At 44.1% G+C, this 24,641-nt stretch overlaps 1 protein-coding gene across 3 annotated transcripts in view; it reads right to left on the bottom strand.

The window, feature by feature from the left end:
• The window catches only part of spns2 (SPNS lysolipid transporter 2, sphingosine-1-phosphate), a 61,100-nt gene that overhangs the window by 25,721 nt on the left and 10,738 nt on the right, over positions 1-24,641 (bottom strand). For all 3 annotated transcript variants that reach the window (XM_061751214.1, XM_061751215.1, XM_061751213.1), the window contains 2 exons: positions 13,227-13,292; positions 164-300 (listed from right to left, as the gene is read on the bottom strand). In XM_061751214.1, the coding sequence (XP_061607198.1) occupies positions 164-300; positions 13,227-13,292 (203 nt within the window). The remainder of the gene's footprint in view (positions 1-163; positions 301-13,226; positions 13,293-24,641) is intronic.

Below are 24,641 nucleotides of genomic sequence, written 5' to 3'. Positions count from 1 at the left end.
CAAAACAAAACAAAAAAAAAGAAACGCTAAAGCGGGAGTCTCGCTTAACGGGCGCATCATTTCATTTCCGTCGTTTCAACATAAGCACATCCGCAATAATGAGCTTGTCTGAGTTACAGACGAACACGTGCTGCCATTGTTCCGCCGTCTCGCTCTAACGGACCTCTTTGCTGATGAAGGAGCTCAACAGCGTGACGGTGGACCAAAAGAAAATGCCGCAGCTCAGGATGGCCTTCCTGTTGAAGCGGTCGCCCAGGTAACCGAAGATGGGAGCTGCCACCATGAAGCTGCAGATGAACACTGTAAAAGGAGATAGAAACGACAATGACACACAGATGAGTGTTTATGCCCTAACAGAACAATTGTGACTTAGTTCCCACTCGCCATGAATAATTCCTCCAACTTCTTAAAACTGCACATTGTGTGCATCCCAGTGAAAGTAACATAAGTGCTTTAAAATGTGTTTACTAATTGGCCCACTGCAGTGAGTGAGGCCTGATTCTCCGGGATTTTAGTCAATATTTATTTATGGGCAGGACAGGACCCACGTAAATAGATCTTGCAGATTTTGCATTTTTAATCTTCTCCCGCTGACTTTCGAGTGTTCTTAGGGTAGATAGGGCAGAGATGTTTCTCTTGGAGGCGGGCTGCTGTTTTGACACATTGTCAGCATAAAGATGTAGAGGAGGACTGGCGGATGGGGCCAGACAAGAGAGGACGGGGGAGCACGTTATATAAGATACACGCATCCCAGCCTCACCGAGATTCCACAGGATGAGGGACAGGAATCCGATTATGTCCACGTGTGATATGGCATCAAAATAAATAAGACGTCCTTTTATAACCTTAAGCTGTAGTTACTCTCTGAAGCCAGCGCAGTTTGCGCATCTTCTCCATGCAGTGCCGCGTAAAGGGGGGTGCGATGGGGCGGTGGCCCGGGGCATGCGAATGAGGGCCTCGCCTCAGTCGGATACTCATAAGTCATAAGTCGGGGCACTCGTAAATAAAAGACCTTTGGATATTAAAAGTGTGACTGTCAGGCATCCCCAATATTCCGCCGCCCTGTTCTCGCCTCTAATTTCCTGCTTCTCCTCCCGGTCGTCAGTCTCCATCATGAGAATGTGCTGCATGTGGATAAGTGGTGCAGGGCGATTGTGTAACGCGAAATGATTCCAACCAGCTTTACCAATTGACACGCGCACACCAGCTGTTCCATGTGGGGTTTTAAGAGACAGGGGCCAGAGACCATTAGTCACCGCTTAGCCGCTTGTGAAAAACACACTTCTTATCATTAATGGGCTGATTTGAAATCATTAGCAAGGTCTCACATCACCATCTCCCTATGCGTCTTCATTTTCCGTGACTTTGCGATTTGTTGATGAGATGATTAGAGGAGCCATTCTCAACGGCTCATTATCGCCTCGTTGCAATGTCCACACGTCGGAACAAACTCGGGCCCCTTGATATCGTGTTCACAATTATGCACTGTTAACCTTGTTTGTTGTTGTGTGCGCCGATTTCAAAGCACAGCACAAAACCTCGAGTGTGTAGGTGTGTTTGTAAGAGGAAGCACGAACAACACTGCCCTGCTACAAACCTGATTTTGATTGGTTTTCAGTCTAAGTGTACCTGAATCCAACGTGCTCATTTTCGCGCTGGGTTATTCATAGGCTAGCTACCGTATGCCCAGATTAGCTCTAGAAAGTATGTTTTTAAATAATCATCCCCGCGATGAACCATGGCCGATGCGAAGAGCTCTTTTCCAAAACAAGATGAAAGAGAAATTTAAAAAAGCTTGATCTTGCGACGCCAGTTATCGTGTACAGAATATTATCTTATTGTTGAACATTTTCAGACCGAGCCAATAAATTCTTTTAACACCAGAATATTAATGTTTTGAAAAAGTTGACGTAATAATCAAAATTGATTCATGGCATTTTCATAAAAAATGCATACGGTCCATTACGGTCAGAGAGAGAACACTTAACCAGTGCATATGTGATGAATTGATTGAAATGTTTAGACGTTTGCCAAGATGTTTAGATGTTTTCATAATAGACTTAAGTACATTTCAAGACCAGGCCAGGTTCTCTCGTAAAAAAATGTGCTGTATAATGTACAATAAACCCTTAAGCATGCAACATGCATAAAATGCTGCCTGACTGCACACGCCACATTCCACGTTTGTCCACCTTCACGTTCCTGTTTACGCAATATAACGGGACACATGCACATGTTTGCGTGATCTTAACAAAGCTTTCAGAGATAAGTCCCAAAAGATCAGCAAATTTGTTGTAAAAATGGTAAAAGTGTACTGCCAATGTGGTCGGACAACCCAAACAGTTTTGTGGATGTTTATGCTGCAGCCCTGAAGGGAGGAAAACTATTTTGTGAGTCTCGTGTTGGATAAAATGGAAGTTTGAAGCCTCATTCCCTTTGTGTAGCAAAGTTAAAAAAAAGTTCCCTGTTCTCAGTGACTGACATGCTGTGGTGAATCAAGCGGGGCAAACAACGAGGAGCACCAAACCTGTTCTGATAATACAACTCACGTTCCAAATAACGTGCATGCTTGTCATGGACACGAGCCGGTAAAATGCATCAATTACAACCAATGTAGAAAATTACATGACTGACAAAATGGCTACGTTAGAGAACACGATGTCATGAATATAATGGGAACTCTGCATTACTTAACCTAACTACCAGCCCTCCCAGTTAAGATGGATATTTGACTTCTGAAGCCGTCAATGGCAGTGAATGTGTTAATCTTAAGAGGAAAAAAAACTATTCTCCTTTTCTCCTCCAAGTTTATTAGTGTAGGCCGACTAAGAAAGTGAGTAGATGTGACACTTGAAAGCTGAAACATTTGACAGAGCAAGACCCTCACTGCGCAAGTCCAATCAACATGAAGTCCATCTAAGTAACTCTTAAAAAAAAAAAAAAAACTCATGGTCCATTTAGGTCTGTCACGATATTTTTTTTAATAAGCCAAAAGCCTTTTCTAATCATTATAACAATTTTCTGGTTTCTGCGGAGCATGTGAGGTATTGCGACTCTTCCAGGCCAACAGGGGGCACCCCAAATGCTTGGTTACAGTCATTTAAATAATTTTAAAACACTTTTTTGGATTCACTTTACTTTTAAATTGGACCTCATACTTTCAAATCAACTCAGGTAAAAACACAGAAAAACATGGGACATCCAGCTCTTGCTTTGATTGGCCAGCGGTTCAACAAAACCTCATGAGATGACTCACCCCTATGAATACAAGCCACAGTGACGAGAAAGCAACAGGAGGAAATACACACACACACAATTCAGCTCAAAGCATGTGCTGTTTATTCACCGAGCCAATGTGCGCAAACACATTTTCCTGTGAATCATGACACTCACCTGAAGACAGCACCTGTGACGCTAAACATTTGGTTGGGGGAGACACAGTTTCGTAACTCGTCTGCTTTGAACAAGAGGAGCCCCTAAAAGGCAGTAATTGCGTTGGAAGAAAGTGGCAATAGGTGCTGAAACACAGCAGCCACAAAGGGACAGCATCGTTCTCCTTTCCCAGGCCCAAACAGACTTTTGAAGTCGTCAAGATTTGTTTTGAGCTGTGTCTCTGTTAGCGGCTTTTACTTGGTGTTTCTATTACAGCTGGTGAAAACTATTTCAGACGCACATTGGAGAGAATACCATCACAGCTGGGCTGAACCAAAGAAGAATTCTAACAATTACAGCGTGTAATTACAAAGGCCCGAACCTCCGCCAGGGTCGAAAGATTGTGATCTGCGTATGAGCACAAACATTTCGTCGTCTTCTTTTTTTACATTGATACGTGAGAAAAGTGCGTTGATTAAAACATATTTAACTCCCTGCCAAGTCTCGAGGGGGTTTATTAAATATGAAAAAAATACTATTCACAGTCAACGCTAATATATTAATAGCACCAATGGAAAATACCTGAAACCAATGTGAGGCGCTGCCAACTGTGCCGTTTGTGACCCATGGGGGCAACACCCTTGTACGGAATTGTACCAACTTCTGGCCACGGGCGAACACCCGCATTGAGAGTTTTGTGGAAATCAGTGGAGCGGTTTTTAAATCATGCTAAGTAACTAAGACACAAACCACCACCAACAAAGAGATTCTAAGTGCCAATTACTTGTCCTGTGTGAACATGATTCCCGTCAACCTTCATTGAATCGTAATCGATGTCATCGCCGACGCCGTTTTATTGTCTAAATGACCGCTGTGAAAAAGGGTCATTCAAATAATCTTAGCTGTGACGTGTGGATTTCAAAAGAAAAGGGAGACGCATCTCCCACGGCAATTGAAAGCACCGTGGAACCCGACAGTCAAACCGACAGCTGAAGGAATTTGACCGTTTGCACCAGAGACAAGACACAATGCGAGGAGTCGAGAGAGACACATGCAATAATACGCAGGTCTGTGCATGTCTGCAGCCTCGACGCTGTCAATCAGTTTGTAGTCGCATTGTCCTGTTCACAGCCTGTTTCTGTGTCAGTGTGCTTACTTCTCCCATCCCAAAGTCTTCCCTGAATACAGCAGCCTTCCACTCTTTCAGTCATTATTACAAAGTTAGTAGCTTGCTATATATGTCTGTATAATGAGATCCTCACGCTTCTATTGATTTTGTCAAGTGTCAAAAAAAAAAAAATGCCATTCATGCTCACTTGTGCATGGTCAATGAAACAAGCAAGATAGCACTTGTGCTATTCTGGGTGACATCTGTTTGTAACCATGGCAACACTATATAAAGCTGTTAACTTTTACACCGGGCATGAAAAGCACTCTTATTATCACCCCATCAATACTGTGCAGACAAAGGAAGCCTGCATACTGCGGACACTTTTATTGTTCAATTTAAGAAACTCAACCTGAACAGTAAGCACAAGCAAAACAATTCCAACAATTTATACACATTATAGTTATACACATTCGATAAATGATGTCATGCACCTAATTAAAGGTGTTCTTTATACACCTCATTACATTGATTACGGTTGTTTTATCTTTGACGTGTGATCTGAGAGCCAAGATCATTCCTACTTTAGGAGTCAGATATTTTTGAAGCTGCAGCAGAGCGTTGTGGCGGTTCTGCGTTCGAATCTCGGCTCGGGCCCTCCTGTGTAGTATGCGTGTTCTCCCTGTGTTCTGTCCAGGGGTTAAGGCTTCCTCCCACATTGCAAAAAAACTAATTGTTCATGGTGTGTATGTGCGTGTGAATAGTTTGTTTGTTTGTGGATAGTTCCAGATGTCAGCATAAATAAGGCACATGGGGGCAACTTGCAATCAAAATGGCAAAGTAGGTTCCGTGCTACTGTGGTTATGAAAGGTAGTTTAGCTTGACTGAAGGGTGTGGAAATGCAACGCTGTTTATTTTGGGTCTGGGGCCTCATAAAAGCAACTGTGGTGCTTCTCTCTGCCCTGTCAGAGTCAAATTAGCAGAAAGCGAATCCAAATGTTTTTTTGCGTCGTGTTCGATTTTCGTCTGTCCGTCGACTTGACACGCGAGCACCGTGATATATCGGCTTAGCCGAAGGTGTTTTGTGCACAGAGGCCGCAGTGTGTTGTGTCAAGCGTACAGCTGAGAGTCAGTTTCTTCCTCGAATGATTAATGGGATTGCCCGTGAAGCCTGTGACACTTCCATTTGGACATTCGCACGTATCAGGCTTCTGCCTCGGGGATTCCCCTTCGTGTGGCGCCCCATGTATTCCTGCATTCCTCACATTTCTGACTACCACAAATTTACCCCTCAATCCCCCCTCTGCTCAGTCTTGACCGGTGTTGGATTACCAATCTGTTGGAAGTCCACATACACCCTGGGAAATACCTTTGCAGCTCCCTCTCGCCTGGATCTGAACAGTTAATTCCTACAGAAGCTGCAGTCAAATGCCCCCAAACTCCCACTTAAACCCTTTTTTATTGTATCCAAACTTCCCGCTTCTGTGAGCCCATAGCCGGTGCATGTCACAGCTGCAGTCCATCCCGACTACCTGCTTGTTGATCTGGAGCCGGGGAGAATTACACCTTGCTACAAAAGGAAAACCGTCTGGCAAGAGTGTGCCGCAACATCATCTTTGGCTTATTAGCGGCACACACTCATGCTACAAATAAAAAGAAGCAGGATGTGAGATTCACTTCAGGTCCAGAATCCTATTCAAACCTGCTGGGATAATAAAAAACATTATTTTTCGCAGGGTTGCGTGGCACAGAGATTACAAAGAGCACTTAAGCGCAGAGCAAAGGAGTTTGTCGACCCCCACCCACCCCCCAAACGCCCACCACCACCTTTACCCCCTGGAGTATTCTACACCGGAGCAGCCAGCGTAATGACAACAACAGCCGACCCCGCTTGTCTGAATTGGTGCAATCCTTGTTGTTACGCTAATAGGATGGGAAAAATAGTGCCGACGCACTCACATTTTCCACACAAAATTGATGAGCAGCAATCCTACCTTTGACCTTCACTGGTTGCATGTGCACTATAAAAGTCAAGTCTATGAGTGACAGGAGTGTTTGTGAGTGTGTGTGTGTTTCTAATTGAGGTCCCAGTAGCAGGAGGGAAGCAATCTGTTCTCTTTTCAAAAGAAGAAAAAAAAGTTGCATGGGGCACAGTGCAAAAAGTCAAAACCTTACCAGGAATATTTGTTTTATTTCCAGTCACAACTCATTTGATTGCACTCCAAATAAGACTTTGAAAAAGTAAACTTGGTTTTAGACAGCTTTCATTTGTTTCAAGCGTATTTTTACTTGAAATAAGGATCAAAAACATTTTTTTCTTAACACAGTAACAAATTTCTCAACTTATTTCAATTGAAATTTTGCTAGAAACAACTGAAAATTGCCTTAAGAAAGCCTCACAGTTCTGAGGTTCAGCGTTCGAATCTCGGCTGTGGACTTCCAATGTGATGTTTGCACGTTCCCCCCCCCGTCCTTGTGTAAATTTTCTCTGGGTACTCCCGCATTGCCAAAACATTAATTAATTAAAGACTAAATTGCCTATATGTGTGCGTGTGAGTGGGAATGGTTGATCGTCTATATGTGGCCTGCAATTGGCCGGTGACTCGTCTTTCGGTCAAGACGCTCCAACTCAAGCGCAAGCCTTAACGACGTCAATACGCTATAGAAAATGGATGGATGAAATAAACCATGGGATGATGAAAGATTAATTGAAAGAGCCCCCACCCAGACCAAAAAAACTATAATTATTGGTCACAATAACCATGGATTCACCAAAAAAAAGGTACAGCAGGTAAAACCAAGCTTACTTTCTATCCAGTGATCTGTTTTTTTTTCTGTCATAAACACATTTTTAAAACGGCCATACTGCAGCATGTGTCTCATGAATGGTTTTACTGTATGTTGTGATGCATCTCATTTAACATTGGAGGCAGTAATGACGCATTGCACTTAATGCAGTTCAAATTCTGTGGACTCTTATACAGTTCCTGGATTTGATTTGTGGATTCTTGTTCATCTGTTGGTAAGTTAATACATTTTGTTTTCAATTATATTTTTTTGTTGTAGAGTTTTTATTAGGCGGCACGGTGGCCGACTGGTTAGAGCGTCAGCCTCACAGTTCTGAGGACCTGGGTTCAATCCCCGGACCCGCCTGTGTGGAGTTTGCATGTTCTCCCCGTGCCTGCGTGGGTTTCCTCCGGGCACTCCGGTTTCCTCCCACATCCCAAAAACATGCATGAATTGGAGATGCTAAATTGCCCGTAGGCATGACTGTGAGTGCGAATGGTTGTTTGTTCCTATGTGCCCTGCGATTGGCTGGCAACCAGTTCAGGATGTACCCCGCCTCCTGCCCGATGACAGCTGGGATAGGCTCCAGCACGCCCGCGACCCTAGTGAGGAGAAGCGGCTCAGAAAATGGATGGATGGATGGATGGAGTTTTTATTACAGAATACTTCGTGATCTTTTTTTTTTTTTTAATCTCACACTTGACAAATACTCTGAATAAAAAAGTAAAACTATTACTGAAGCTAATAACAAAATTAAAATGAAGCATTTATAATAATAAAGAAAAGCAATCTAATAAAAACTAACAAACCTGCTCTATAAATGTGTTAAAACTAACTCAATTTGAAAATGTCAAAATGAAATAAAAACTAACTCCTTCTGCTGTACAGTACACACTCAAATTTTATCATCAAGATTACAATGAAATAACAATTAAAATACCCCAAACCATGAATGTGCCTTTTCTTGTTGTGTCTTTCAATGAAAGATGAATAAGCTGATAGCATGCTTATAAATTGACTTTGCAATCCCAATTAGATGCTCAATCATCAGCAGTGTTTTTGGTTTGTCGACACACCAGAGCGAAAGGAAACAATGTTGCGATCACGGCCAGCAGCTGCCCTCCTGCGAGACTCGGCCTATAAAAATATTCCGAATATAGAGACACACATGCGCGCGGGGTGATGTCGGTGAATCGTCGTGTCATCGCTCTATTCCCGTCCGTCTCCGCAACGGAGGGCCACACAACGAAAGCCGTCGCAACGCAATTATTGGGCTTTGGGGAATAAATAAAAAAAATCTTGCCGCTGTGTATGAACCGGCCGCAGGTGCATTATTCTTCCACGCTCCATTTGCCTCCATCCCTGCGTCTCTCAAACTTTTGTAAGGTGCCAGTGGAGTGACGACAAGGCAAGAACAGCTGCCAAACTGCTGATAGAGAGCGAGGGAGAGCAGTACCAAGGGCAAGATACAAAATAGAAGCAGCTGTGAGTGGTCAAAACAGCTGATCAAGCATCGACAGATTGTCTTCCCACTGTAGAGAAGAAAGACACCGGAGATGCTTCTAGTCAACACCACATACAGAGCGAGTAACACCTGAGGTTGTGTATGCAAAGACTTAGTAAAGTAAAAGCTTTTTTTTTTTGGGAGACTCCATCCATACAATTATTTTCTATACCACTTGTCCTCATTAGGGGCAAGCGTTAAGTCTGATCCCGGCTGACGTCGCGCGAGTGGCGGGGTACACCCTGGACATTCACAATTTAGTCTTCAATGAACCTTGCGTGCATGTTTTTCAGAATGTGGGAGAAAAGTTCCTGGAGAACACCCACGCAAGCACGGCGAGAACAATATTTCGATTGGATTGTGAGGCGGGCGTGCCAACCACTGCTCCGCTTTGCTGCCCTTGCGGAAGATTCCCTTTCTTCGCATTCCACGCCAATAGTTCTTTTTGAAAAGAAACACGCTGCAAAAACTCAATCTTACCAAGAATGATCGTCTTATTTCTTAATGCGTTTCGAGTAAGACTCATCAAGTCACTTGTTTTTAGACAATTCAACATACGTCAGTGGAGTCAGGAAAACAACAAATTATTCCACTGACAATTGTTTTTTTCTACTTATTCCAAGTCAAAAATTGCTTGAAACAAGTGAAAATGGTTTAAAAACAAGTTACTTTTTAGGTGATTAAGTGCTATCAGATTACTTTTGACTAGGAGCAAGACAAATATACTTGGTAAGATTGACTTTTTGCAGTGCACTTGCACACCATTGTTGCAGCTGTTAAATTTGAAATACACAATCAGTCCATTTTCATTCAAAAAAAAGAAACTGTCTAAATGGCCCCCAAAAGTCTTGATAAGTTTCCCGCCGCAGCACCTGTGGCTTCATTCCTTAAGCTCACATAGCAGCCCAATGACAGATTGACACCACGTTACGAGCCGAGCGCTGTCATGTCAGTCGCTGTGTGTGTAAAAGAGCGCACATTTCTGGGTTTCACATTACAGGCAAGGTGGGCAGCCGCACGCAGAACGGGGCCCAGACGGTATGCGAGCAGCGGCTCCTCATCAGGCCCCTTCTCATCCACCACGGCCACCCGACCCAGATATCGCTTCCATGCCACACCAGCCGGGGATAATTACATCGCCAGCTTACATTATGTCAGGCGATTAATCCTATTAAGACTTTCTTTCCGATTTGCCCGGGCAATACCGAAGCAATACCTCGGGGGTCGTGTAGCAAACTAGAATGTCTTTGTCCGGTGGGGCTGGAAATTGCCTTCAACCCAAGTAATATCATCCAGGTGAACCACCGCTTCCATTAACCTTTCCTCCCCGCCGCACCCTCGGGACCGGTCCGGTTCACAGCTGTGCGAGCGCGTCACTCACCTCAGACAGCCGGAGGTCATTAGAGCAGACCTGCCATTTCCAGCGGGACAGCTAAGAGGGACAGCTAAGAGGTCGTGCTGTTGTCTGACAAGTCCGTCGGGCGAAGGGAAGAGCATCTCGCCGTTGTGATGGATGGGCCTGAGAGCGGCAGGCTTAAACATCAAGTTTTTAACTGACAGCTACGCACACCTCGTCCTCTCGTTACCCCCCTCAGGTAATGACGACTCACATGTTTACGCCTCTTGTCAATAAGTGTTGTCTAAGCTCTTTCTGAAGCGCCTAACAAATAATGGAGCTGCAAAGACTCGACTACCCAAGGGGATCATCTCAGCGCATTGTTGCAGACAGCTATCGGCGGCCTTTTCAAATCTGTATACTTGTTAGAGATCCCCAAGGGGAGAATTCTCTTGTTCGCTCGAGAGGAGAGATCTAACAGCGTAGGGGGAACGCACGGCTTCGTCGCACTCATTACAGCTGGGGATTCAGTCTCTTGCTCAAGGGCACTTTGGCAATGTTTCGGAAGGAAGCTGTGGTCTCTCCATCGTGCAGCGAGTCTCAATTTCAAGTCTCTGCGTCAAAGCCAACAACTACAGCATTTTCCCCTCACGAGTGCTGAAGACACATTTGGATTTATACAACAGAGCAGCATCATATTAAACACAAGAAACGATTTACAGTAGAGCGCCACATTAATTAAAGGTGCATAATGATGTCATGTCAGAGCCCTGAAGAAATACCAAACAATTCTAACCAGAAAAATGTCATCGAAACCCTGTGAAGGGCTGACAACCATCCATTTAATATACTGCTTATCCGCATTCGGGGCGCAAGTAAGCTGGAACGAAAGGCAGGGTACACAACAACCAACCATTCACGCTCATGGACAATGAAGAATCTTTAATGAACCTAAGAAGCACATGTTTTGGAAAAACACTCGCCGGGCCGAGATTCCAAATACAAACTGCACAACTGGAATCGGGAGCAGCGTTTCGACATTGCCCTAGCAACAAGAATGTTTGGTTTACACCAGGAGGGACTGTATTCCGGCCTCTTGTCGGTTCATAAGAGTAATGACGTATATTTTAATTCAATCGGTGGATGCAGAGAACCCCGAAGACATGATGTGGTTTTAGTTGCTTTTGCACGCGGCAGCAGTCGTTCATTTCTCATTGTTGTTGGGACTTTTTTCATGGAGATTTTGCTGTACCCACTCAATAAAAATGTTTCATTTTTCAATTCATTTTTTTAGGCATTAAGGTAATAAATTCACATCAACTAAAACTGGATCAAAGTGCTCTTTATTTCTTTTTCTTTTTCACGTAGTCAATGTTTTATGGGCTGTAGCTCAAAAGACGGCCATGCGACTTCCGATCGGTTTCATGCTGGAGGGTCCCATTTCGCAAATGAAAGCTGATGATGTTTTCTTTCTTTCTGCCACAAAATGTAAAAATAAAAATAAAAAGTCCAGGAAGGCATTCTGGAGTTCAGCAGGTTATTAAAAGTGTGAGAGTGACCTGCTGACTGGGTGCCTTGCACAGACGTGAAAATTCAGCCACCGTGGAGGGCGAATCAGGCATCCCTTCACTCATGGAGAATGTGTGTGTGTGTGTGTGTGAGTGGGCACCAGTGTGGATGTGCCAATAACCTCAATTACGGTCCAATCCAAACTGAATTAAGAGTCAAAACCTGCCCGTGTTTTCCGTTTCTTGTCACGATTTCATACAAATCTGGTACGACGTGCTGGTGAAGCAAGAGTGTTGATGTTGTTGAGGTTTTCACACTTACATTACTCAATTTGGACAATATGCTGTCAAAAAATGTCAGTTTTCGAGTAGAAAGGGGATTAAAAAAAAAAGGAGGAAAATCGGGACGCTAAAATGGAATTGGGTGAAAATTGGATTTCGAGGTGATGAAATGGTTGTTTTTTGTTTTGTTTTTTTTTTACTGGAAAAAATAACAGACATGGCTGGAAGTGTTTTTTTGGTTTTTTTTCCCGGAGGGTATTTTTGTCTTTAAGACACCATTCAGGTCACCTCTAAGTTAGCCTTGGAACATCAAGCAAGAGAGGAAACACTGGACCGTATTCTTTTACAAACGCAAGCTGGCCCGCTTGGCCTCAATGAAGCTTTGTGTACCAAACTGATGGTTTGGAAATGACTCTGAGGCCACACTGAGACAAGACTGGCTCCTGTCCTCCAAAAAGAGGGCTTTGCAAGATATCTCCCCAAAAAAGGTGGATTCATTAGGGTCAGGATTGGAGGAAACCCTGCCCTAAACCAAAGGTGCACACACATTAAGGGTGCACACGCTGGTTAGTATTCAGGAAGCAGCCTGCCTGTTTTCCTTTCTTGCCCTGCTGCTGCTGCTGCTAAAGTGAGGCAATGCTACTCCCAAAACACCCCATTAAAGCAACAAAATCTTAACTATTTACCTTGATAAAATGCACACAATATCGATGCTCCGCTGCACATGCTTCAGCAACACAAACCACATTCAGGCCTCAAACATAGCATTGACACATCATAAAACATGTTTAGTTTTCGACAGCATATTCTGAACCGGACTCTTTTTCTAATTAGCGCTTGAGGCAGTAGAGCACAGGTGTCAAACTCAAGGCCCGGGGGCCAGATCCGGCCCGCCGCATGCTTTTATGTGGCCCGCAAAGGCAAAATCATCTGCGTCAACTTCCATGATTCTTGTACCAAAATTTCAAATCGTCATATAGCATAAATGATAATGTTGAGATATTGTAAGCATGTTTGTGTTACCAAATATTAATAATCGTTGAAAACCCCATTACCCTTGATTTCTGATTCCAAAACTAGGTCATAAATTTCGTGTGTAAATATGATGAGGCGATTATAAAGATTTTTATGGTTTCACAGTCATAACGGCCCTCTGAGGGAAACCGCAACTACAAAAATGAGTTTGACACCCGTGCAGTGGAGGTTGCTGTTGCCACTGCAAAAGCCAAACACAGTATGTTTTTCATTGTTTTTTTTAGCCTTTTGTAGTGGGCACAGTGCGGGCAATGCATTTAGGCTCCTGCTGTTAAAGGATTATAGGACACATACCTGTTTGCAACAAGGCAACGACGCTGTCCGACACCTCGTAATGCTTCTGGATGTCAAGCGCGACGCCTGCAAACAGGAAAGGAAAATTTCAATGCGCTTACAAGACACTCATCATTCATTTGGAAAAGCCACTCAACAAATACATTTGGATTAATAATACAGTATGATGGATAGCCAGCACTAATCACTGAATGGATCAATGAGCAGAAAAACCACTTCAGTAATGAAGTGCTTCCTTAATTGACACATTAGCAGTGGCCTGTTATAATTGGGCAATTTGCATTTTAATGTCACTTCACACAATGAGACGGCACTGCAGACATCTGCGTGAGATTTAAATATAGCCGACGGCTCCTATAAAGCCCAAAGATCAACAGCAGCATCGTAAGAGCCATGTAAGCGTGAGAACCCGCGAGGTCTTTGAAGGCATCTTAAGCCTGTTTCTGTAACCTAAGCACACTTTTGCAGAAATGAAGAAATTCCCATAGTATGCATAGAACATCTCCTGACAATACGTGCGGTTCCCTAATCACACTTGTATCTAGGGCCCGACCGATACGGATTGTTTAGGCCGATGGCGATACCGATATTTGGCAGGATAAAATTCTGATAACCAATTAATTAGCTAATTAATTTTTAAAAAGGAATAAAACAACTTTAATTAATTAATTAATTAATTAATTCTTACATCAATAAAGATATGAATTACTGGCAGAATATTTGACATTTTTTGTTTACAATACTTTGTCCTTGAGTATTTGTTTAACTTTACAACAGCGACAAAAATCGGTAAGAATCCGCATTTTTTTGACAGGTTTTTTTTTTTTTTTTTGTTTGAATGTCATCGTATTTGTCTTATGTTGTAGTAACCTGTTCAAGAAAAAAAATTGAAAAAAATCGGTAGATAGATCGGATAGCCCTTCATGGCTACCATATTCTATTTATATTTTAACGATTATATTTCCCATATAGTCTCTGATGTTCCAGGCTAGTGGTTCATTCGCCTGACTTCTGTGTAGGCAGTGTGGACTCAATTGCCATTCAACGGTCGTCTCGATATGGGCCCAATGACTAATCGGCCACCAATCCAGGGTTTAGTTTGCCTTTGGCCTGGGGTCAGGATAACAGGATAAGCGGAATAGAAAATGTAATATTGTTTCCGGATACAAGAGTCAAAAATTAATCATTAAAAAGATTTGCTTCTCTAGGAACCACTGGCTTTCCAACCAAAAGTAAAAAAAAATAAATAAATAAATAAAATAAAAAAATCATTACAATTCAATCTTCGCAATGTTGTGGGCTTGATAGTACTCCTGCCTTCCGATGAAACATGGCTGCGGATGATTGCACGAAAATGAAACAGAGGCATGACTAACATTTTTAAAAAGCTGGCAGCCTGTGACCTTTCCAACATGACCTCATATAACCTGACCTCGAGACTCCTGCGCTGGAGTCTCTGCAATATATTACTTTTAGCAGCAGCAGGCAAATCGTCATCCACCGGGCGGGAGTTTAGGATAACAACGAAGATCACCACCGAGCGAGTCCTAAGGTTCCCTCACGATGATGCTGTTGTCCATGCTATACTTTGCATAGGCATGGCTTTGCTTCGTCGGCTGGGCAAAAGACATCCCGTTTCCAAGAATGCATTATGCATGTGCAGGTGCACTGTGTGTAGCTTTGACTGTGCCAGAGTGACCCGATTTAAACCCCCGCTCACATTTGCGCACCTCGTGGAGTCTCATACAACAACACTTCGAACGGTTGTTGTCTCTTTTCTCGTTTATCCAGTTTATCCTAAAGGTATTTTGATTGTTCTTCTGCACCAAACCTTTTTCAAGCATGCCTTCAGGGTCCTGGTTGGCTGGAGCAGAACATAGCCTTTCCCAAACTGTTCCCTCAAAATTGGAACCGTAGAAAAAAAAAATCTAAAATGAATTAATAAGATTCATGGTCTTGTACAGCTTCTGATTGATTAATTAATCATTCATTTCCATGAAACAGCATCCGTGTGAGAAGTTCGCACAACAGTGAACGCATACAAAAAATGTTATGCAGCAAGTTTACATTTCCCAAAAATAACCATCTCCAGATGGGGAGAATCAGGGATAAGATCAGATTCCATATGTTAACATTCCTTTTATAAACCTTTGATCTATTAGTACGGACTGATGCCCAAAAGGACTTCAAGCAAGAAAAACCGATACTCAACAGCATTCACGCACATGATGATGACATCATGTTGTCGTTCATAAATGTAGAACGGGACAGTGTGTCTGGAACAAGACAACCAGTCACATGGGTGTTTATCAGTACCCTTCCGTACTCTTCAGTAATTAGGCCAGAAGAAGAAGTACATGCACTCGCGAACTCGCTAGGGCATACGAGCAGCCTCCTGCGTAGGGGGGGGATTCCTACGCCAGATGGTGGAGCGTCTTTCTTGGACGCAGTCTACTTGTGTGTGCACCACACACAACACACACTTAGCATTAGCAGACAATACATACAGGTTGAACTGGTTAATTGTAAGAAAACAAGCGATGGATGGGACCAAAAGGGATCATTTACACTTGAGTATTAATGTGCAGCATTAACGTCTATTGAAACCCGTTCAAAAAGAGAAACATTTAGCAATCCAGTGGCTAACCGTGCATCAATTTGAGTGTTTTTTTCCCCCCCACTAGATTCAAGTGCAGCAAGCTATGTCATGAACTGTGCTAATCTGTAATGGATTAAAGAGAGCAAGTAGCTCTGTGTTTCATCAGCAGCCCATCATCTCTATCCATCTCTACTCTCCGTGAGGTCGCGTAAAGCCCTTAAAAACAAACAACTGTGCTTTTGCTTTTTCTTTCCCTTTGTTCAACTTGCTCACTAATTATTTGATCATTTTCTCATTTTCTCGGACAGGTAGCTCTGACTATCGGAACAAATGCAACAACGGTCTCAAAAGGATGAATTCTAAAATGTGTCTGATGACGAGGTAATACAAAGACGAACCCTCTCCCAAGCTGGCAGCACAGCCAGTTCAGTTGCCATGGCAATGCTTGGTACTCCAAAAAGAAAAAGGTCAAGTCACCACAGAGGAATTGAACTCTCTCTTTTCAATACTTGCCTCCTTTCTGTTGAATATTAGGCTTTCTGTGCATCAACTGCTTCCTGTTAGAAAGGTTGTTTGAATGTTAAAAAAAAAAAAAAAAAAAAAACATTAAAAAATTGGGACTGCTTTTTGACTCCTTCACAAACGGTATCAACTCACCACAAATATAAACCCAGTGGTCAAATGTCATTAAAACAAAAGTGACTTCTTTTGTCAGACCACCTGAGGGTTTGCAGTGCGTGCGAGCATGACGCACAGCGAGAGCCATTGCAGGAATGCGGATCCACCTGACTGAACACAGCTATATCAGCAACTTCCATCTTTATTTAACACAGCAATGTACACGAACCAGACAGCTTCCATGAGCAAGTCTTATGCAATACTTGGAGCCCTCCCTCTCTTAACAACAAGAAATAGCAGCCCAAAAAAAAAAACAAATGTGACCATTCTAGTCATCATTAACTATTTGGCCGAGGCGGCCCGTTAACTTTGACCGACATCTTTGTGATCGTATTGTGCTGCTGGTCCGCGCATCGCACGTCTCTGCTCTAAACGCATCGGTCGTACAACAGTCGGTGCAATGCAATGGCTGACACTTCTTCCGCCCTCTCATCAAGTCTGTCTTTGTGACCCCGTTTTGAAACACACGCAAATTGGTCAACAGGACCCCAAATGCTGCATTTACAGGGCCGAGTGGGTTAGGCTTTAACATGAATATCTTTTAACATGTCCTCTTTTGGTTTGATTGAAAAGTCACATTAACAGGCAAAGCAATTCTTAGTAGAGAACAGCTTTTATATTAAAACCCTAGCAGAGACTGGTGACTGTCCAGGTTCTATTTCTGTGACTTTCAGAGAAAGTAGGCTAAAAGGAATAGCAGAGAATAGCAGTCCAATTTCAGAGCAGTGAGCCGCATAGAGAAATAGGTGACGGCCTTAAAACGTCAGTCAGGGTGACCGCTGAGTACGGCATTCTTTTTTTCCTTGTTTCTGTCTATATAGTGTGCGTGTATAAGTGAAAGGGAGCCAGTGGATGGAAGTCATTCATTCTGGCCAGGTTCTGGCGTGCAGCGGTAAACCGCCGTGCTGATGTGGCTCGATCCTTCCCCACTTCCATTCCGGCAAAGGGGGCGATCACGCCGTCAGTATAAATAGTCAGTGAGAGACCAAAGCAGGGAATATAATAACTGAGGAGAAAGTGAATGTTTGGGTTTGTTATGGGTTTGATCGGTTTTTGGATGCGAGCATGAGATAGACGCGCCGAGGGACAAACAAACGTGTGGAAACGGGCCGCGACGGAGAGCGCTTCAGACTGAAGTGAAGAGAAGCCGACCGCAAATATGTCCGACTGTGGCCGGTGGGCTCCTGACCGACTGTTCTCCTCCCTCGCCGTGTGGCCACAGTGGGTGAGGAAGCCAATTTCTTTTTTTTTTTCATTTCAATTCTTTCCCCCGTCACACAGAAAGGAAATGTACTACAGATGTCTGAGAAACAGCATAGAGCTGCCTGCGCGGTCGGGCTTGAGAGCATGTTGAGGTGGGTTCCCCCACACAAAAATAACATGAGGTAGAAAGTCTTCATTGTTGACTGGAAGTTTAATATGCCCTCTTGTTTTACATTTTACAAGAGCCTCCCCCTCAATTTCAAGCACTTCTCCAGTACACTACAGCTATGGCAAAATACACATTTACTGTATATGTCACAAAAAATATGCTATTACGCTGAAAGGAGTTATTCTTGAATACCGAAGACGGAATAAATGGACAGAAAATGCCGCGTTTTAAATACAGGCTAATTGGTATAACTGAACTACGAACTACAGCGGAAGTGGCATCCCACTAAGGCTTTACAATTTTGTGCTTTAATATTTTCATCAAATGTGCCTCAGAAATCGCGGTACATGCTGCATGTCATCATAATTAGTGAGCAGTGGCTTATTTGCAGGAGACAGGGCCACGCCCACAAAATCAGGTGCTTTCAAGGAAATATCGTGAAAAGCATGAACTAAGATTTAGCTACAGAAGGTTTTGCCGTTAAATTAGAATCAATATATCCATTAAAAACAAAAGTAATGACTGGCAATCTTCGTGAGGAATCTTGACATCGTTTCAAAGATCAAAGCTCGATGATGTCTGAGGCGGTCTTCGCTCTAATACTCGCCATCAGTGGGCAAAACTGGGGCAAAATCCCGTTAATGGCTTGTAGTTTTGCCAGCTTTACCACTTGGATTAATATGCTCTTTTTTTAACACAATTTTCTTTTGACTAATCAAAAGCTTTAATTCAGCTCCGGTGCCGCAGAGCATTAGGCCCAGCCAGTACGTGCTAAATATTTGATGGCTGTAGCGAGAATACACGGCCAAGCGCCACCGGAGCAGACGGAACCTATAGCTCATCAATAATACATTTCGCGGCTCGCCGACTTGTTCAGGAGCTCGTGCTTTAGATGAAATAGAAAGAGGGGCAGTGAAGCGAGGCAAAAGTATTTTGAGGGGAGATGCGAGGTGGTCTGTCGAGACAAGGTCGAGTTCTTCGAGCCTTCGGTATTCCGTGAAGACAGTAGTTTGAACTCTCCTTGCCAGGTGAGGTGCAATTTGAAACGGGGCCTTGCTAACCCAGCACTATGACAGCGTGTTGATATGTCCTTAAAAAAAAACAACAACAAGATGATACAGTATGATATAAACTCTGTCTCTGTTCCACATCAGGTAACATTTATGCATTCATTTTCTCTAGTGTGTCATCATCAGGGTCACAGCCACCACGAACCCTCTGCAATTTGAGCATATGAATCAGCTATGGGTGGTACTGTGTAATTAGTATTGCGTAATTATGTACAGCCAAGATAAGCTTTGTTAGATTTCCATGCTTAATGGTTTTCATTAACACAAGACAGCTTGAATTATCCACGGATTAAGCTGTGTGTATCATTTTGCTGGGAAAATAATCTCCATCTGATGTTATCTCCAAAAAGATGTGGCATGGGTTTTTCTTCGGCCGTTATTATGATGTCCACAGGTTCTCTGGGTCTCGATGCTGTGTTGACACGTGATACGAAGGGGGTAATGGGAGTCGCTTTGGACTTCGGAAGATCTCTAAACCAAAATATGGTTTTCATACAGGTGTAATATTGCGACGAAACCGGCAGATTGTGGGAAACATTGCCTTTTTAACAAATCCATTGTTTTGGAAGATATGTTTTTTTTTTTTTTTTTTTGGGTGGTCTGGAAAAAGACAAAACATATCGTATAGCATTTTGAATAGATACAGACCATCAAACACAAAACGTGGCTTTGGTTTTTGGACTCTGTACGCTGGGAATGTCACCACGTCTCCTCTGTGCGACGTCTGCAAAATCAGAACACCACTTCCGCTCCAGGAGATCAAAAAGGATTCCCTATGGGCAGCCATAACTACCACATTTTGGCCATAAATAATAACATATCTGTCATGCCCCGTCTTGTGTAATTTAACGAAGCGTAGACATTTATTTTTATTCTCGAAATTCTGGGATAGATATGAGAGTGGAACGTGTTATTACCGTGACCATACTTTCGTTTGGCTTTTCATTGAAATCACACATAAACACATTTAGACTGACTGAGATGCTGTCAAGGGGACCCATGAAGACATTAAACTTATCTGCTCACTCTCACGGCACATCTACCTTTTCAGGACTAGTAACTCCAAACTCAATTTCAGTCCAGTCGACGAAGAAGAAGAAGAAGAGTTAAGCTATGGCAGCGGGGTTCTTCTTTCATTGTCTCGTAAATTAAGACATGCACCGCATTACTCTCTCCACTATTTCATCAAACAAATATGAACTCGCATTGAAATCAGCCTTTCCTTTAAGCATCTGATATTAAAAAAATAATGTGACCCATTTCTGAATCAAATGTCTTCGCAATAAGGTCAAAAGTAAGTGAGATGCATCTACATTGTTCAAAATGTGGGAATACTAGTCAAGGCGTCACTTTTGGATTCGTTAAAGCAGCCCAACACCTACTGCACAATACATACACGGGCTCGGGCGGGCGGGCCTTGCACGCTTATGGTTCACTCATTAAACACTGCAAAATGAACCTTGGAACTGCAATCCGAGCCACAAACAGTACTTCCCTACGTAGTACTGTATGTGGCTCGGACCCTACGTGTAAGCATGTCATAAGTACAATAACGAGTGTAAATCTTGCACAGCAGAAGGGAAAGAAATGCACACTGAGTGCATGGAGTGTATTATGTCCAATTAGGACCAAGGATTACCAGAAAGATCTGAGCCCTGGACTGAGGGCCCCCAACCCCCAAGCACTGTAATGAAAATGCTGCTGCGGTCTGGTCTCATCTACCTCTGACATCACGACACTTAGATCTCAACAAATCAAATGTTCGAAGAAAAAAAAAAAGGACGCTGATGAAACTAGAGGAGCGCAAACACATACAAAGCTTCTGGCTGCTATTACGTAATCCCTCTGCTGGGCTGTTGACACTATCACATGTAAATGCAGGGAAAGATGATCTTTGATTTCTGAAGCTGGCCTCTTCAAATACAGTGCCGCTGTAAACGAACGGTACACGTGAGATTATGGCAGCTTTGAGCACTTGAAGAAGCATAAATACACAGCACTGTGATGACTGTTATGACGGACTGGAGCTGTGCTGACACAAGCCACTGGTCTAATACTGTGTTCGTTTTGAACAGAATTACAAATGAGCCCTTCCCCCAAATCCAAACATGCAAAAAATAAACAAATCAAATGTACATAATGTATTATTTATAGATATGCTCAATTGCTTTATGACACAAATTGACAATGAATTGTGTGTACCGTATTTTCACAACCATAAGGCGCACTTAACTTACATTTTTTCCAAAATGGGCGGGGTGGGTCGCCTTATAATGCGGCGTGCCTTATGTGTGCACCAATTGCGAGCGTGGTGTTGCTCGAACAAATGTATCTTTCTCAGTGAAAAGGTCAGCTGCCTGACTTAAGCGAAAATGAGTCTTCGTGGTTTTGGCAACGCGAATGTAAAATCACACGTAGTCCCTTATCTCTGTTATTTATTTATTCTAAACACTGTGGTGGTGCTGGTGTACACTGAAGCAATGGAATGCAGGGAGTCCTTATTTTAAGCAGGGTTGAGCTATTACTTGACAGTGTGTCTTACACAGCAAAGCGCCGAACGCATTGCCTCGCTCTCTAGTTGCTTCCTGTGATCTTTCTGTCTGCCGGAAGATAAATATCGCAATCTTCAGAGATAATGAAGCGGGAAGGGACATTGCACTTTTGATGTGGGAGAGAATGAAGGATAGCCGTTTGGTTGAAAGCTGGGCTAATCCGTCTACTTCGCTCCAACACGGACTGGGCACTTCCTTATTGAGCTCATCGCTGCGATCCCCCAAGCACACGCCATTGGCGGAGGATGCAACGGCGAACAAACGACGCCGCCGCCGCTCTGCTGTCATTTCCACACGTCCTCCCGTGATGACAGGGGAGGTCGGCGATTATCGGGTTGCTGCTCGCCGTCTTCGCATGTCAAAGATCAACAGGCAGCTTGAGCCAGCTGTTGACTTGGCCAGCTACTGGACGCTCAAAAGATAAGAACCAGCTGAGAATTCCAGTGATAAGGCCTTGTTCGTTGAAACATCCCCCGAGAGGCTGTGAAGAAGACGCGCCACTTTGAGCATTTATTCGCTATCTTTGATATCCAGTTGAAGTACGCTAACACAATTCAATGCGCTTGTAGAATGAGTGTCGAGTGCACCGTTTTGCAGGTCCTTGGGAAAAGGCCTCGTCATCTCGACTTTTGACATTAGGCTTCTGTTTAATCTTTGCCAGATCCTTGTCATTTGTGTTGCCGTTGTATTTAGTTGTGGTGACTATTTTTTCACCCACAACTCTCGCTGTTTTTCTGCATTTGCATCAGGGAAGCACGGTGGGAGTAAGAGGTTCGAACATCTGCTTCACAGCTGAGCGGTCTCGGCTTTGAATTTTGGCTCGTGCCCTCCCGCGCCCTGCGAACGGCCGGCGACCGATCCGGGGTGGCCGAGTCCCCCGCCGTTCATCCAAACTCACCCGCGACCGTAATGGTAAACGTACAATATAAAAAATGGATGGCATCGGTCATTTGCTTCTCTGATACTCAAAAGATAATAGATGGAAGGACTAACTCTGGGCCAGGTTTTCTATTTGGCCCAAGTCCCTAAAAAGCGACTTCCCATGATTCTATTACATGCAGAGTTCATATCCGGGGGTAACGCAGTGAAAGCTGATGCAAGGGAGTGTGTACACTTGCTGGTAAAAATCTGGGGTGGCCACATGAAAGAATCTGCAAGAATCTGGTGGAAGGAGCGCTGTCCCCATTCCACTGGTTACTATTACAGACATCAGCTAAATTGGAGCCTTAAGAACACACAGACTGTTTTCTCACTGTGGAGCGCGCGAGGATATAGAAATGAAGAGATTACCGAGAAGTCTGTGGGAAATCACTACAAAAGTCCAACATGCCATCGTCCGGGATCACGCGTGACATTCATTCGTTCACCTTCCGTTCCGCTTTATCCCCACGCTGGGAGCCCATCCTGGCTGACTGCGGGCGAGAGGCGGGGTTACACCCTCAACTGGTCGCCAGCCAATCGCAGGGCACGTAGAAACAAAACAACCAATCGCATTCACATTCACACCTACGGGCAATTTAAGAGTCTTCAATCAACCTAGCACGCATGTTTTGGGGATGTGGGGGGAAACCGGAGTGTCCTCAGAACTGTGAGGCTGATGTGCTAACCAGTCGAGCACCGTGCCGCCTCACATGTTGACATCTTTGACTTAAATCCTCACTTCCCTCCTTTTCCAGCCATTGTGGACCCGAAACGTCTGGGAGCACTTCCGCAGAAGACTTGTTGCGCCCAGTGACATCAGAAAGGAAATGACGTAGCGGCGAGGAAAACGCATGCCACGTTTACCCCCGTAACCACGCTGACTGTAAAATGCTGCGGGTGAGACAAGCGCGAGCCGGTGCGAATTGCGGACGCTGAAGGGAAAACGGACCGAGGTGGTACAAGGAATACACGTCAGACTGGCTACATCTTTGCTACTGCGCGACAAAGAGCTTTGCCTTAAGAGGATTATCACCACGCGCTCATCTATGTCTAAGATGCAAGAGGCCAAAAGTACGCAAGCACTTGTCCAAGAGGATGCATCTTTGTTTCGGGGGGCATTCCTGGAGCGACAGCTTGACATGCACGACGCAAGTATTAATCTGCAGCCCCCCCCCCAGTATGCGATTATCTCGCAGCCCTCAATTTACCACTTTGCCGGCTACGAGGGGGCGGCTCGAGGTTGTCTTACTGATCGAGCAAATTTCTTTGAGTGCCGAGCGTCTGCCTCACGTAGCCTCCATATTCTCCGAAAAGCACTTAATCCGCTCTTTATGATAAGCTCTCGGGGTGTCTGCTGTGAGACCAATTTGAGGTTCGAAGGTTTCAAAGCCAACTCCAATTAAATCAAATCCAATCTTTCTTCCACAAAACGTTAAAGCAAATGGAATAAAAGTGGGCGCATCCGAACGGGTTCAGGATTTAGTCAAGGGACGTTCCTCCGATTGCGTGGCCAGGGCAGCGACACGGGCACGCTGGCTTTTCGCTCCTTGTCAATATTTGTCAGATCAAATTGCAATTTAGCGCAGACCCAAATTCCTTCCCCCTTCCTCGAGAAAACACCCTCGTATGTCGCAGCGCACGGGACACTGCAGCCTTGTCCGCGCCGCAGTCTCGGTCGTAAAAAGGAGCGCATGCTAAAAGACGCCATTCTAATTCCGACCGGTGGCCTACTTGACATTCTTGACGGTCGGGCATTTCGCAAAATCGACTTTCGGGAAAATGACTTGATCAATGAAATGGTATTCTTTATAGGGATCCTGTTTCTGAATGTTCTGAACTCCTGCTTCCGTGCCAATGTTGCATTGAGCGGGGCAAAAAAAAGCTGCCAGGAGGACTTGCGCCCCAGCAGACGTCTGCGTGCATGCATGCACATGGCGACGCTTTTCCACAGCTGACATCGCAGTTCGTTGCCGAGTTGAGTCCCAATCGACAGCGCCGCTCGGCCGCAGTTCCGAATTATTCGCCCCATCCCCAATGCTTTTGCAAACCTCGCTTCAATCAAACGTGACATGTGGTTTTGCTTTCTTGCTGTGAACTCATTGAACACACATTGCGGTTTAATTCTTGCTTGAATGTGCACGAGGTTGCTTGACATAAGAGAAAGGAGAGGAGAGTTCCAAACGGTGACTTGGTAGTTTCTGTGGAACTTCTCTCTCATCATTT

Source organism: Phyllopteryx taeniolatus, chromosome 17 (assembly GCF_024500385.1).
Source record: "Phyllopteryx taeniolatus isolate TA_2022b chromosome 17, UOR_Ptae_1.2, whole genome shotgun sequence".
NCBI lineage: Eukaryota > Metazoa > Chordata > Actinopteri > Syngnathiformes > Syngnathidae > Phyllopteryx > Phyllopteryx taeniolatus.
Note: the sequence above shows the minus strand (reverse complement) of the source record. Positions and strands in the feature narration are given on the sequence as shown.